Genomic DNA, 13,288 nt, shown 5'->3' on the forward strand with positions numbered 1-13,288 from the left:
CGGAAAATTTTGAGTCAAAACTTCTTTCTATGTCCGCCTGACTTTTGGGAACAAATTGTCTATAGCTGCTAGCAATATGCACTGTCTTCTCCTGCATACCTGTGGTCTAAGCCCAGTCCCTAGGAGGATTCTGCTATGCAGCGGGCCCTAACTTGCCACTTGGAAGGGTAGACCATACAGCCACCAATCTGCCCCTTTGAAGAGCCTTATTCACTGGCCATCACCACCTCCACTCCCAAACTAGCTGCTTCTCCTTCCTTCTATCTCTTATGCCACGTTCACATGACTGGACATTCTGGCAGACTAGGTCCGAAGGGACCTATAAATAGAACATGTTTCAAATCTATCCGACGGACTCAATTCCGACGGACAGGGCAGGACTTAGGGTGGTGGGGGCCCCTGGGCTTGAGTCACTTTCGGGCCCTACCTTCTATACATTACTGTATTTATTGGCGTATAACACGCACCCCAAGTTTAGGAGGGAATTTTAAGGAAAAAAACTTTTAGGAGGGAAGTTCAAGGAAAAAACTTACATTTAAATGTCCATCAATGCAGCCTGATCAGTGTCCATCTGCAGCCTTGCCCATCCATCTGCAGCCTTGTCCAGTGTCATTTGCAGCCTTGTCATTGTAGCCTTGTCATTTGCAGCCTTGCCCCAGTGTCATTTGCAGCCTTGTCATTGCAGTCTTGAAGTTTAAAAATGGCGCAGAGTCCTGTGTATCTCGGCGGCTCTCGGGGCCTCTCGGCGGCTCTCGGGCCCTCTCGTAGTCCCGAGCGGAGCCGAGAGTAGCCGAGTGTACTCGGCTCAGCTCACAGTCACGCCCAGTCCCTGTGTTATGTCCAACATAGGGTGGGACTGAGCATGACTGTGAGTGGAGCGGAGTACACTCGGCTATGTATCTCGGCAGGGCCCATGGGGCCCCCTACTGGGCGAGGCCCATGGGCTTGAGCCCAGTCAAGCCCAATGGTAAGTCCAGCCCTGCTGACGGACTAAAATCGGGAAAACCGTTTGTCTGTGTGCTGGTCCGACAGACCAAATACAACGCAAGGGAAGCTATTGACTACAGGCTATTGAACTTCCTTGTTTAGTCCCGTTTACATCATCACGTTCAAAATGTATGGCCTTTCGAACGGACTTAGTCCATTCGTGTGTGGCCAAGTCCGTTCATTATGAAAGTCTGTCGGAACTCCGACGAAAGTCCGTCTGGAAGACTGTCGGACCTAGTCTGCCAGAAAGTCCAGTCGTGCTTATGCGGCATTACTCTTCCTCACCCTGTGAAAGTGAATATGAAGGTCTCTACCTCCTTCCTCATTCCTTTTCACTGTAGGATCTCACTCTCACTTTGTGTTCACAGTAAACCAGATCAGATGATTCGCTTATTTTCCATCAAGCACATGAGAATGCAATAAGTTTTCAAAATAACAGTGGGGTTGATTTACTAAAACTGGAGAGTGCATGGTTGCCAATCAGCTTCTAACTTCAGCTTGTTCACTTAAACTTTGACAAAAAAAACTGGAAGCTGATTGGTTTCTATGCAGAGCTGCACCAGATGTTGAACTCTGAAGTTTTAGAAAATCAACCCTAGTCCCCAGGCAGTCCCATTTGAGGGTTCCACCAAGTGGCAACCCCACTGAGATACTACTCTACATCTATTTGTGTATGGTCCTTCTTACTTCTCACTACCATGACCATCCAATTTCAACCTCCTGGCCCGGCCCAACCTCTTCCTGCCTGAATACCCCATGCTATGGAAAGCACCACAGGTCGAACAGCAGTGTATTAACCCTTACATGACTGAACGGTATTTCTTTAATACACAATGGACATGACTTGTTTGACAACTGCCTACAAGCCCACTGCTGCTTCAGGCCCTAGGGCTCTTGAGAGAGGTACTGTAGCTGGGGGCTGTGATGTTTTTCTGTACTGTCTACAGAAAAATATCACAGCACCCTTTCCAACAGCCATGATCTACCTGTATTGCACAGAGCAGCACAGAGACCTAGTAATGAAATGCAGAGTCTAAATTAAAATATGTAATCGAAACAGAAATATTTAATTTTTCTTTTTTTAACCAGGGAAGGCAATGGCAATATAAGCAGATTAAACATGAGTTTTAAATGATTTAGGATGGCAGCACTGAGCCTGAGCTCAGGGGCGATCCATCACAGTGTATGCATTGGTGTATAGGGATGAGCTTCGAGTCCGAGTCGAACTCATGTTCGACTCGAACATTGCCTGTTCGCCTGTTCTGCGAACAGTGAACAATTTGGGCTGTTCGCAGCAAATTCGAAAAGCCGGAACACGCTGTACAAGTCTATGGGAGAAATCTAAAGTGCTCATTTTAAAGGGTAATATGCAAGTTACTGTCCTAAAAAGTGTTTGGGGACCTGGGTTCTGCCCCAGGGGACATGGATCAATGCAAAAAAAAGTTTTAAAAACGGCCGTTTTTTCAGGAGCAGTGATTTTAATAATGAAAAAAAAGTGAAACAATAAAAGTGTAATATTCCTTTAAATTTCGTACCTGGGGGGTGTCTATAGTATGCCTGTGAAGGGGCGCATGTTTCTGGTGCTTAGAACTGTCCCTGCACAAAGTGTCATTTGTCCAGGAAAAAAAGTCTTTTTTAAAATCACTTGCGGCTAAATTGTCGGCTCCCCGTAATACAGAGAACACTCAATGAGTGTATTAGCCGACAATTCATTCATTCATTGATAAAAAAAAACGTGACGTGGGGGTCCCCCTAAATATCCATACCAGACCCTTCAGGTCTGATATGGATATTAAGGGGAACCCCGCATCAAAAAAAAAAAAATTGACGTGGGGGTCCCCCTAAAAATCCATACCAGACCCTTTATCCGAGCACGCAACCTGGCAGGCCGCAGGAAAAGAAGGGGGGACGAGAGAGCGACCCCCCCTCCCTCCTGAACCGTACCAGGCCACATACCCTCAACATTGGGAGGATGCTTTGGGGGTCTGTGACCCCTCAAAGCACCTTGTCCCCATGTTGATGAGGACAAGGGCCTCATCCTCACAACCCTGGCCGGTGGTTGTGAGGGTCTGCGGGCGGGGGGCTTATCAGAATCTGGAAGCCCCCTTTAACAAGGGGACCCCCAGATCCTGCCCCCCCCTGTTTGAAATGGTAAGGGGGTACAAAAGTACCCCTACCATTTCACAAAGAAAGTGTAAAAATGGTTAAATAAGACAAACACACTTTTGAAAAATTCCTTTATTAAAAAATAAAAAATAAAAAAAAGATTCCAGCGGTGCTAATCCACTCTTGCTATCCAGCGACGGATCTCTGGGGTCCAGCGATGGATGATCATGTCCAGCGATGGATGATCATATCCAGCGACGGGGGATCTCTCAGTCCAGCGTTGTCCATACATCCGTCTTCTGTCTCCAGTGCGGAGACACTGCGGAGATCCCAGCGCTGACGTTTCTTATATTAGGAGGGCAGGGCCACCCGTCACCTGACCCCGCCCCCTCTGATGCTGGTGAAGGGAGCCAGGGGTTCCCCAGTGACGTATGGGTGACCCCACCCCCTCTGATGTAACGGAAACCTGCGTTACATCAGAGGGGGCGGGGTCACCCACACATCACTGGGGAACCCCTGGCTTCCCTCTCCAGCGTCAGAGGGGGCGGGGTCAGGTGATGGGTGGCCCCGCCCTCCTAATATAAGAAACGTCAGCGCTGGGATCCCTGCAGTGTCTCCGGAGTGGAGACACAAGACGGATGTATGGACAGCGCTGGACTGAGAGATCCCCCGTCGCTGGATATGATCATCCATCGCTGGACCCCGGAGATTCGTCGCTGGATAGCAAGAGTGGATTAGCACCGCTGGAATCTTTTTTTTATTTTTTTTATTTTTAATAAAGGAATTTTTCAAAAGTGTGTTTGTCTTATTTAACCATTTTTACACTTTCTTTGTGAAATGGTAGGGGTACTTTTGTACCCCCTTACCATTTCAAACAGGGGGGGGCCGGGATCTGGAGGTCCCCTTGTTAAAGGGGGCTTCCAGATTCTGATAAGCCCCCAGCTCCCGCAGACCCTCACAACCACCGGCCAGGGTTGTGAGGATGAGGCCCTTGTCCTCATCAACATGGGGACAAGGTGCTTTGAGGGGTCACAGACCCCCAAAGCAAACTCCCAATGTTGAGGGTATGTGGCCTGGTACGGTTCAGGAGGGAAGGGGGCCGCTCTCTCGTCCCCCCCTCTTTTCCTGCGACCTGTCAGGTTGCGTGCTCGGATAAAGGGTCTGGTATGGATTTTTAGGGGGACCCCACGTCAATTTTTTTTTTTAATTTGATGCGGGGTTCCCCTTAATATCCATATCAGACCTGAAGGGCCTGGTAATTGAATTTAGGGGAACCCCCACGCTTTTTTTTTTTTTTTTTTATCAATGAATGAATGAATTGTCGGCTAATACAGAGAACACTCATTGAGTGTTCTCTGTATTACGGGGAGCCGACAATTTAGCCGCAAGTGATTTTAAAAGACTTTTTTTCCTGCACAAATGACACTTTGTGCAGGGACAGTTCTAAGCACCAAAAACATGCGCCCCTTCACAGGCATACTATAGATACCACCCAGCTACGAAATTTAAAGGAATATTACACTTTTATTGTTTCACTTTAATCATTATTAAAATCACTGCTCCTGAAAAAACTGCCGTTTTTAAAACTTTTTTTTGCATTGATCCATGTCCCCTGGGGCAGGACCCGGGTCCCCAAACACTTTTTAGGACAGTAACTTGCATATTACCCTTTAAAATTAGCACTTTAGATTGTGAACGTTCGAGTCCCATAGACTTTAATAGGGTTCTAAAGTTCACACGAAGTTTAGGTCTGTTCGCAGGTTCTGGTGCGAACCGAACAGGGGGGTGTTCGGCTCACCCCTATTGGTGTATAATCCCAAAAGTCATTTTTATTCATTGATTGCTGAAATGTGTACTTGCCCCTGTTGCATACAGTATGTTCCTGTGTACAGCTCCAATGCTGTCATTAGAGATAACCCAGGCAGTTGTAACATCAGCCTGATGGGGACATGGACAACAACAAAGATACATTTATTAATATTTAGTAACACTGCATCCTCTATTTTCTTGTCTTGGTGTCACCAGGACAGAAAGTTAGGGGGGAAGGTACTCTCTCATGAGGACACAGACAGCAATAATAACTTGACACCTCTGATTGTAACCCTAATGCCCCGTACACACGAGCGGACTTTTCGACATCCAAACTCCGACGGACTGAGTCCGGCGGACTATCCGATCGTGTGTGGGCTGCAACGGACTTTAGCGAAGCTAAAGTCTGACGGACTTTAGAAATGAAGCATGCTTTAAATTTTCCCGACGGAACTCCGCCGGACCCGGTCCCCTTTGAAAAATCCGCTCGTGTGTGTGCTACTCCGACGGACTAAAACCGACGCTAGGGCAGCTATTGGCTACTGTCTAGGAACTTCCTACGTCGAATCCAGTCGTACGTCATCACGTTCAACTCCGTCGGAGTTTGGTGTGATGGTGTGTGGTCAAGTCCGTTCGGTCGAAAAGTCCGCCAGAACTCCGTCGGAACTCCGGCGGAACTCCTTTGGAGGTCTGTCAGACTTAATCCCTCTCGTGTGTACGGGGCATAATGAACACTGAAAGAAAAGTTTTATCTAGCTTTAAGAGTAGAGATTCTGATTTTAAATGCCCATTTTAGATGGGCTTTCTTTAATAAAACAATGCAAATAGAACTGGGTTATTAAGAGCAACCAATTTTAAATGATCTTCGAATAGCTGAAAGATGATATATTTGTGGCGGCGATAGGTTACTGCTTGCCCTTGCTCTTTGTATAATTGTAACTCTTGATGAATGTAAATATTAAGTAATGACTGGGACTAGGTTGTCTAATTCACTAGACAGCTTTTTATAATACATTGCAGAACTCTTGTCAATGTGCCACGTGTGATTTGATGCAAACACTGTGAATTTTGAGAAAATGTAATTCTTGTTTTTTTCTTATTCTAGGATGTGAGTTATATGCTTTCTGTGGTGCCCTATTTGGGATCACATCAATGATTACACTGATGGTGATTGCTGTGGATAGGTATTTCGTAATCACCCGACCGCTTGCATCCATTGGAGTGTTGTCCAAGAAGAGGGCAGTGTTAATCCTTTTAGGTGTTTGGCTGTATTCTTTGGCCTGGAGCCTTCCTCCCTTCTTTGGTTGGAGTAAGTCTGGATGACTGCTTTGAACAGATAATATGAATTAGGAATCACAGTGCTTTCTTAGAATCAACCATGACTTGCCTGTCATATAAGAAAGATTATTAGCTTTGTAATTTATTTTCAGAAATGGAAAGAACTAAATGTCTTAAAAAGACCCATCTTTTATAAATGTAATTGTTATTTTTTAATTACACAGCCTAAGAGAGACCATTAATTTTTGAGGAAGCATGTTTCATTCATTATATTTTCTCCTTTCTTATGTAAGTGTCAATGTCAGAATAATTGTATAGCCAGCCCTAAAAGGAACCAGACCCCAAGAAATTGTATAGGCAGCCCTAAAAGGAACCAGACCCCAAGAAAAAAAAGAGCTTGCCTGTGCAACAGGTCTCTGCTTAGACTACGTTACATTTGAATGCAGAGAGTTGGAATTGGTGCTAAAATATAATTCAAAGTACATCATTTAAAATGTACTCTGAATGTAAATATTCAAAATAGTCAAACCCAATCTCCTAAAAACTGGAATAAATCTTCATAAATACATTTATTAACTATATGTACTGTTATTTTTTTATATAAATATTTCCAATAGCAGAAATTACTGGTGATTCTGCCTATCCTAGGGCTTTTTTTCTTCCTGGTGGCAATGATCTGCAGTCTCATAGAGCCTCTGTAGTGTTGCCACCACAGTACACATGCTCACTATTTAGCTAAGTAAGTAAGCCACGCATTACTATACACAACTTACTAGGTCACATGATTTCTGTCCTTAGCAGCACTACCCACATGCTATGTGATGTCACATGTTACATGGCCTCCCTTCAAGGCCATTCAGAGTGTGAAGTAAGTTAGATATGTGCTCTGCCCCCTAGGTAGTGTAATCACATGTGTGGCTATTGGTGTGCCATGCCTAATCAAGGGGGGCAGATGAGTGAGTTTAGTAATACTTTAAAATAAAATATGGAGTTGTTGCCCATTGTGATCAATAAGATTCCTTTTCCCATTTTTATGAAGAATAAAAAAAAAGTTGATTTTCAACTAGGCTTTCATTTTTTGTAATGGTGCTGTATTTTTGCAGAGTTTTGTGTAAAAATAATACTGTAATGTTCAAATTTTTTATAAACTTGCTCTTTTATATTTCTGTTTTCTTTTTAAATGGGAGGATGTGTAGGTAACCACAACTAACAAAGTAGATTAGTTTATAGAATGATCCTACCTAACAGATGTTAGGACCTTCAGCTCCCTCCACATTTTTTCTATGGGATTAGGGTCTGGGGACTGGTTAGGCCACTCCAGTAATTTAAAGTGCTTTTTTTAGCAACTCCTTTGTTGCCTTGGCCGTGTGTTTTGGGTCATTGTCATGCTGGAATACCCATCCATGACCCATTTTCAATGCCCTGGCTGAGGGAAGATTAGACGGATTAGATTAGATTAGATCCAAGATTAGACGGTGCATGGCCCCCATCCATCATCTCTTTGATGCCGTGAAGTTGTCCTGTCCCCTTAGCAGAAAAACACTCCCAAAGCATAATGTTTTAACCTCCATGTTTGGCAGTGAGGATGGTGTTCTTGGGGTCATAGGTAGCATTCCTCCTCCTCCAAACATGGCGAGTTGAGTTGATGCCAAAGAGCTTGATTTTGGTCTCATCTGACCACAACATTTTCACCCAGTTCTCCTCTGAATCATTCAGATGTTTTTAAGCAAACTTCAGACGGGTCTGTACATGTGCATTTTTGAGCAGGGGGACATTGCGGGCACTGAAGGATTTAAGTGCTTCACAGCGTAGTGTGTTACCAATTGTTTTCTTGATGACTATGGTCCCAGCTGCCTTGAGATCATTGACAAGATTATCTCATGTAGTTCTGGGATTCTGTGATTCCTCACCGTTCTCATGATCATTGAAACTCCAGAGGTGAGATCTTGCATCGAGCCCCAGACCAAGGGAGATTGACAGTTATTTGTTGTCACCATCTCATCAAGCTGCTTGGCGATGGTCTTATAGCCTATTCCAGCATTGTGTAGGTCTACAATCTTGTCCCTGACATCATTGGACATCTCTTTGGTTTTGGCCATGGTGGAGAAATTGGAATCTGATTAATTGATTGCTTCTGTGGACAGGTGTCTTTTATACAGGTAACAATCTGAGATTAGGAGCATTACCTTTAAGAGAGTGACTCTAATCTCAGCTTGTTACCTGTATAGAAGACACCTGAGAGCCAGAAATCTTTGCCGATTGATAGGGCATCAAACACTTATTTCACTCATTAAAATGCAAATCAATTTATAACTTTTTGAAATGTGTTTTTCTGGATATCTTTGATGTTATTCTGTCTCTCACTATTAAAATAAACCCATCATTAAAACTATAGACTGATAATTTTTTGTCAGTGGGCAAATATACAAAATCAGCAGGGGATCAAATACTTTTTTCCCCTCACTGTAAGAACAGTATAACATGTTTGATATAAAAAAAAAAAAAAAAAAGTTTGCCTTTAGAATCACTTTAAATGCAACTATTCTGCAAAGAATTAAATTATCACGTAACATGTCCCACCACCCACACTGCCAAACTCTGTGTTGAAGATCCAAACAATATGATTAACCTGACTCTAAAAGGTTTTATGACAAGAATGAAAATCTGAGTCGTTCTTAACAATTATTTAAAGGTAATACTATTCTAGGCTCCTAGTAATCAGGCACACTTTTCAAAATTATAGTTCATACATTTTGTAACAGGTAACTTTTGACTAATGCCAGAAAAACAAGCTTGGATAAGGTTTTTTGTTCTTTTGCGTAGGGAACATCAGCTTTCAATGGCCAATGCCATTATTTACACAATACAACATGTTACAATGTGCATTGGGCCTAGTGAAAGGGGACTTAAATTAAACTGCGCCGGATACAAACTGGAAACCTGCAGATAATATTTACCCACAGCTTTTCAGAACAAATGTATAAATTGGCTCTTAAGAAAAATGGAAAATGAGAAAGCACTAAATCATTTAACAAAGCAACTGGCTAATAAACTAAAGCAGAGCAACAATAAATGAAAGCAAAAGCCTTCAAAATAGAAAAAAAACAAAAGTAAAAACTTCCCAGTGAATGCAATCTATTTTTACATGTTCCCATTCTTTGCCAAATAGAAGACTTTGGAGATCATGCTTGAATCACTTGATGGGCATTATGTGTTACTGTACCAAAGGTCATTTGGTGATCATCATTCATAAACATATGATGTGCTCTGTTAGGGCTAACCCTTTACCTACCAGCATTAAAGTAGTATAGCACACCCCTTGTAAGAGCTGAGGAGTTTGGGTTCCCCACTGCTGCACAGCCAGTCATTAGCATTTTCTTCATTCACTATAACACAGAAAAACAGTCCTTGGCTTGTTTTGCTGTTCTATTAGGGGGTTATAACATGGATGAGGTAAGAAAATTATGGGATGCCCAACTTGAAAACGTCCAAACAGAAAAGGGGACAACTTCCTCCCTATTTACACAGATCTTCTTCCTTCCTCCTGCACAAACTTGGTTCCTCCGTACAGCACCTGCTGCTCACTCCTGGTGGAACTAGCAGTATATTGCTATTTCAGAAAAGGCCCATTACAGGCAGGAACTCTCACTCCCTTGACAAAAGTAGCACAAATGGATTAAATATTATAATGTCTCTCCTTCTGCTTCCCTGTGGCCACTGCTGCCAGTTTCACTTGCCTGCAGAATGCTAGCTCACCTGGCTGCCACCAGCCATGCCTGGCTGCTCTTCTTCCCAGTCCTCCCAACAGGCTCCCTGCACCAGTGTTGCCCGACTGGCACACACACATGGAGATTCCCCAGGGCAAGGTTAGCTGAAGATTTGGCACACCGTGGTCTTCAAGAGAGCACTGTTACAGCTAACAGCCTCTCCCATTGTTTTTTCACTGCATTATGCGGATCCACTCACTGTCTCTGCTTGCTCCTTCCTGCTGCCTCTCCAGCATGAGTGCCTCCAACTGCCTCCTGTGGTGGTATCCTTCAAGCCCAGTTTTCCCGAGCTCCCAGCCACTGACAGCCTCCCTCAGCACTGCTTCTCCATCTTCTACCCGACTCCCCAGCTGACATGGTCCATTTCTATTTATGGGTTTCCCAGTCCCCTGCCGGGCCTACTGCTGGGGATTGGCTGAAGGCCCATAAAATATTCAAGGCATCTCCCATTCACCTCAACCCTCTAGTTCCAGAACATTTTTCAATATTCTAGAAAACAGCGGGAGGCACCAAAGAGCTGCCAGGATGAGTCATCCAGCCCTGGCCTCTAATAACCCTGGCTCAGATCCAATGACTTAGGTTTATCCCTGGGCCAGACAATGCTTTTTCCTGCACCCACTTCTAGTAGCACTTACTAGAGTGTGCTACAGTAGTAATAAACCCTCAGCATGTTTTGTTTAACAGATTAAAGTGGATGTAAACCCGATTTTTTTTGTATTTTTTTTTGGTCTGGCACAATATAGAGTGTGGGATTTCAGATCAGCTGTGCCCAGTCTTGCCACAAAGAGTTAATTCAGCTCTGAGCAATCCTCATATCTTTTTTCAGTGAAATAAAACAGACAAACTATGAAATCTTTGCCTGTTCTTCCCTCTTGCTGTGAATGACAGGTGATTTATATATCTTGTGCACTAGCCTAAGACATGCATTATTTTTTAATTCCCACCCCCACTCCTTTCTTCAGCAGCTCTGCAAGGATTGGCTGCTCCACACCTCAGCATGATTTGGCATGCTGAAGTCATGTGGGGACTTTTCTGGGTTCTGACTGGATGTTAGTGATCATAGCAGAAGTTCAGTGTAAGAAACACACAGGAGAAAATGCATGTTGATAAGGGGAGTGTAGAGGTGGGCGGGGAGTCTACTGACATCACGACTCCACCCACTGAGCCCTGGAAAACAGACCCACCCACAAAATCTGCAGTGTTTTGGGTCTCATAGTAGACAGAGGGGAGACATCTGACAGATAAGTATACATGCAGGAGGCATGTATATCCTTCTAGATAACCAATATTGCAGTAGTTTAGAAAGGATGAGAGTGGGTTTACATCCACTTTAAGCACAACAAAATAAACATTCCCCTGTAAATTATTTGTTATCAAGCATGTGCAATTTAATACTTTCAATGCTACTGGCTCCTGCTCTCTATGCTGCTTCCCTGAACTTCCAGTCTTCACGGGAAAGAGTTAAAGTGTTACTAAACCCAGGACCCTGCATTCACTATATCTGGTTTCCCACAGTACACAGAACATTAAAATGCAATTATTTTAGTAAATATAAACTGCTAAATAGCTTTTCTCATCAGCAGTATATGGCAGTCTTGTGATGCCTATCAGTGTCCGGCTGAGCACTGGTTAAACCTTGTAGGAGGAGTTTTCATTCTCCTCTGACTGCCCCTATGAGGCTGCATGACCCCTGAATTTCTGTCTGGACAGTGCTGATTGGCTTTGTGCAAAAAAAACAACTCTCTAGCAATACACACCAAACTGAGCATGTGTATAGTGTCTCCTAGGGCTCTTTTCTATCAGGAGATGGAATGGGGACAGTAAAAGAAGGTGAGAATCTGTACATACAGGATCAAACAGCCTTTTCACACAATGCAGTGGATTAACCCTTTGAGTACCACAGTGAGTATAACAAGCACGCTTGACTGCATATACAGACTGATTTTACTGTTGTGGGTTTAGTAACACTTTAACAGTGGTCAGTGCAATCTTTAGCCAGTCTGTTAGCTTGAAACAAGGAGGGAGAGTAGGGGAGTGCCTTGCCATCCTAACCTAAAGAGTTGTAGGCTTTTACTGATGTACACAGTGTAGAGAGGCACAATTCTAATCCCTGCAAGAGCAAGAAGTCACCCTGAAACAGGAAACCTGGGCAACGGTCATGGCACCAGCTTAAACTGGAACACAGGCAAGGATCAACAAAATAAATAAGCTGCATTAAAAAGGGTTTACTATAAACTTTAAATGGCCAGATAGTGGTTTCAAAATAATAAAAAGGAGCCCCAATGGAAATCTCATAAAAGGTAGAAATTCCACAACTAATTATTAAATTATATTCTGTATGTTACCTATGTTGCTTCAAGTCCTCTTCAATACATCCATACATATGACCATTTATTTTCAACAAAGTGAAGCTTGCATACTTTGTTACCTTCCCTCTTACTGTGGAACAATAAAGTGCAATATAACCCCTGATTTTAAAATGTTTCTAAATTTAAAATTTATTTTAAAAAGTAATAAACATGTTATATATACCATGGTCCCCAAAATTCCTTTTCAGGGCCCCCCACTGGAGATCTCTGCAACTCCTGTTCTCTAAACCACTTGTTATGGGGCAGATATGCTCAAACCTGAGCTGAGCTGTATTCGTCCATAGACACACAAATAGCTTGGCTCAGCCCTAAATCCACTCCCTCTTCACAGCACTTGATTGGCAGCAGTAGGATCCAATGGCTCCCATTGCTGCCTCAGTCCATGTGAGTAGAGGGCAAGAGGAGAGAAGAGATGCAGCCGGGCACAGTGCTAGGTTGATTGAAGACTCAGGTAAGTATTTAGAGAGGTGTGGAAGCACAGCAAGATGTAAAATGTTTTTACCTTAGTGCAAAGAATACATTAAGGTAAAAAATGTTTTAGCATTAGAACCACTTTAAGAATTCATATATAGGTGCATCTGATAAAATTAGATCATCAAAAAGTAAATTTATTTCAGTAATTCAATTAAAAAAAGATGTGCTACATACAGAGTGATATATTACAAGCATTTCTGTTCTTTTAATTTTGATGATTTTGGCTTACAGCTAGTGAAAACACAATGTCTTACTCCAGTTCAGAATTTTCACTGTAAATGGAGGTGGAGTGCTACTTTTGCGTAAGTAGCATCCCACCAGTCCAATCCCTTCTTTTCGCTGAGTTACAGTGATAGGAGCAGTCCTAATGCATTCTCATAGGGGAAATGAAATAAAGTTCCATTTCGATTATTGACATTTTAACCCAGCAGTTGCCCCCTCACCAAACGTGGTGCATGCCTTTCACCTTGCAGTCAGTGGGGTTGATTTACTAAAGGA

General features: G+C 43.2%; 1 protein-coding gene across 2 annotated transcripts in view; it reads left to right on the forward strand.

Annotated features, from left to right (window-relative positions):
• The window catches only part of OPN4 (opsin 4), a 174,803-nt gene that overhangs the window by 110,107 nt on the left and 51,408 nt on the right, over positions 1–13,288 (forward strand). For both annotated transcript variants that reach the window (XM_077454605.1, XM_077454604.1), the window contains exon 4: positions 6,008–6,211. In XM_077454605.1, the coding sequence (XP_077310731.1) occupies positions 6,008–6,211 (204 nt within the window). The remainder of the gene's footprint in view (positions 1–6,007; positions 6,212–13,288) is intronic.

This window comes from Lithobates pipiens, unplaced genomic scaffold (assembly GCF_037356315.1).
Source record: "Lithobates pipiens isolate NorthernLeopardFrog02 unplaced genomic scaffold, aLitPip1_a1.2 Scaffold_25, whole genome shotgun sequence".
In the NCBI taxonomy this organism is placed as follows: Eukaryota; Metazoa; Chordata; class Amphibia; order Anura; family Ranidae; genus Lithobates; species Lithobates pipiens.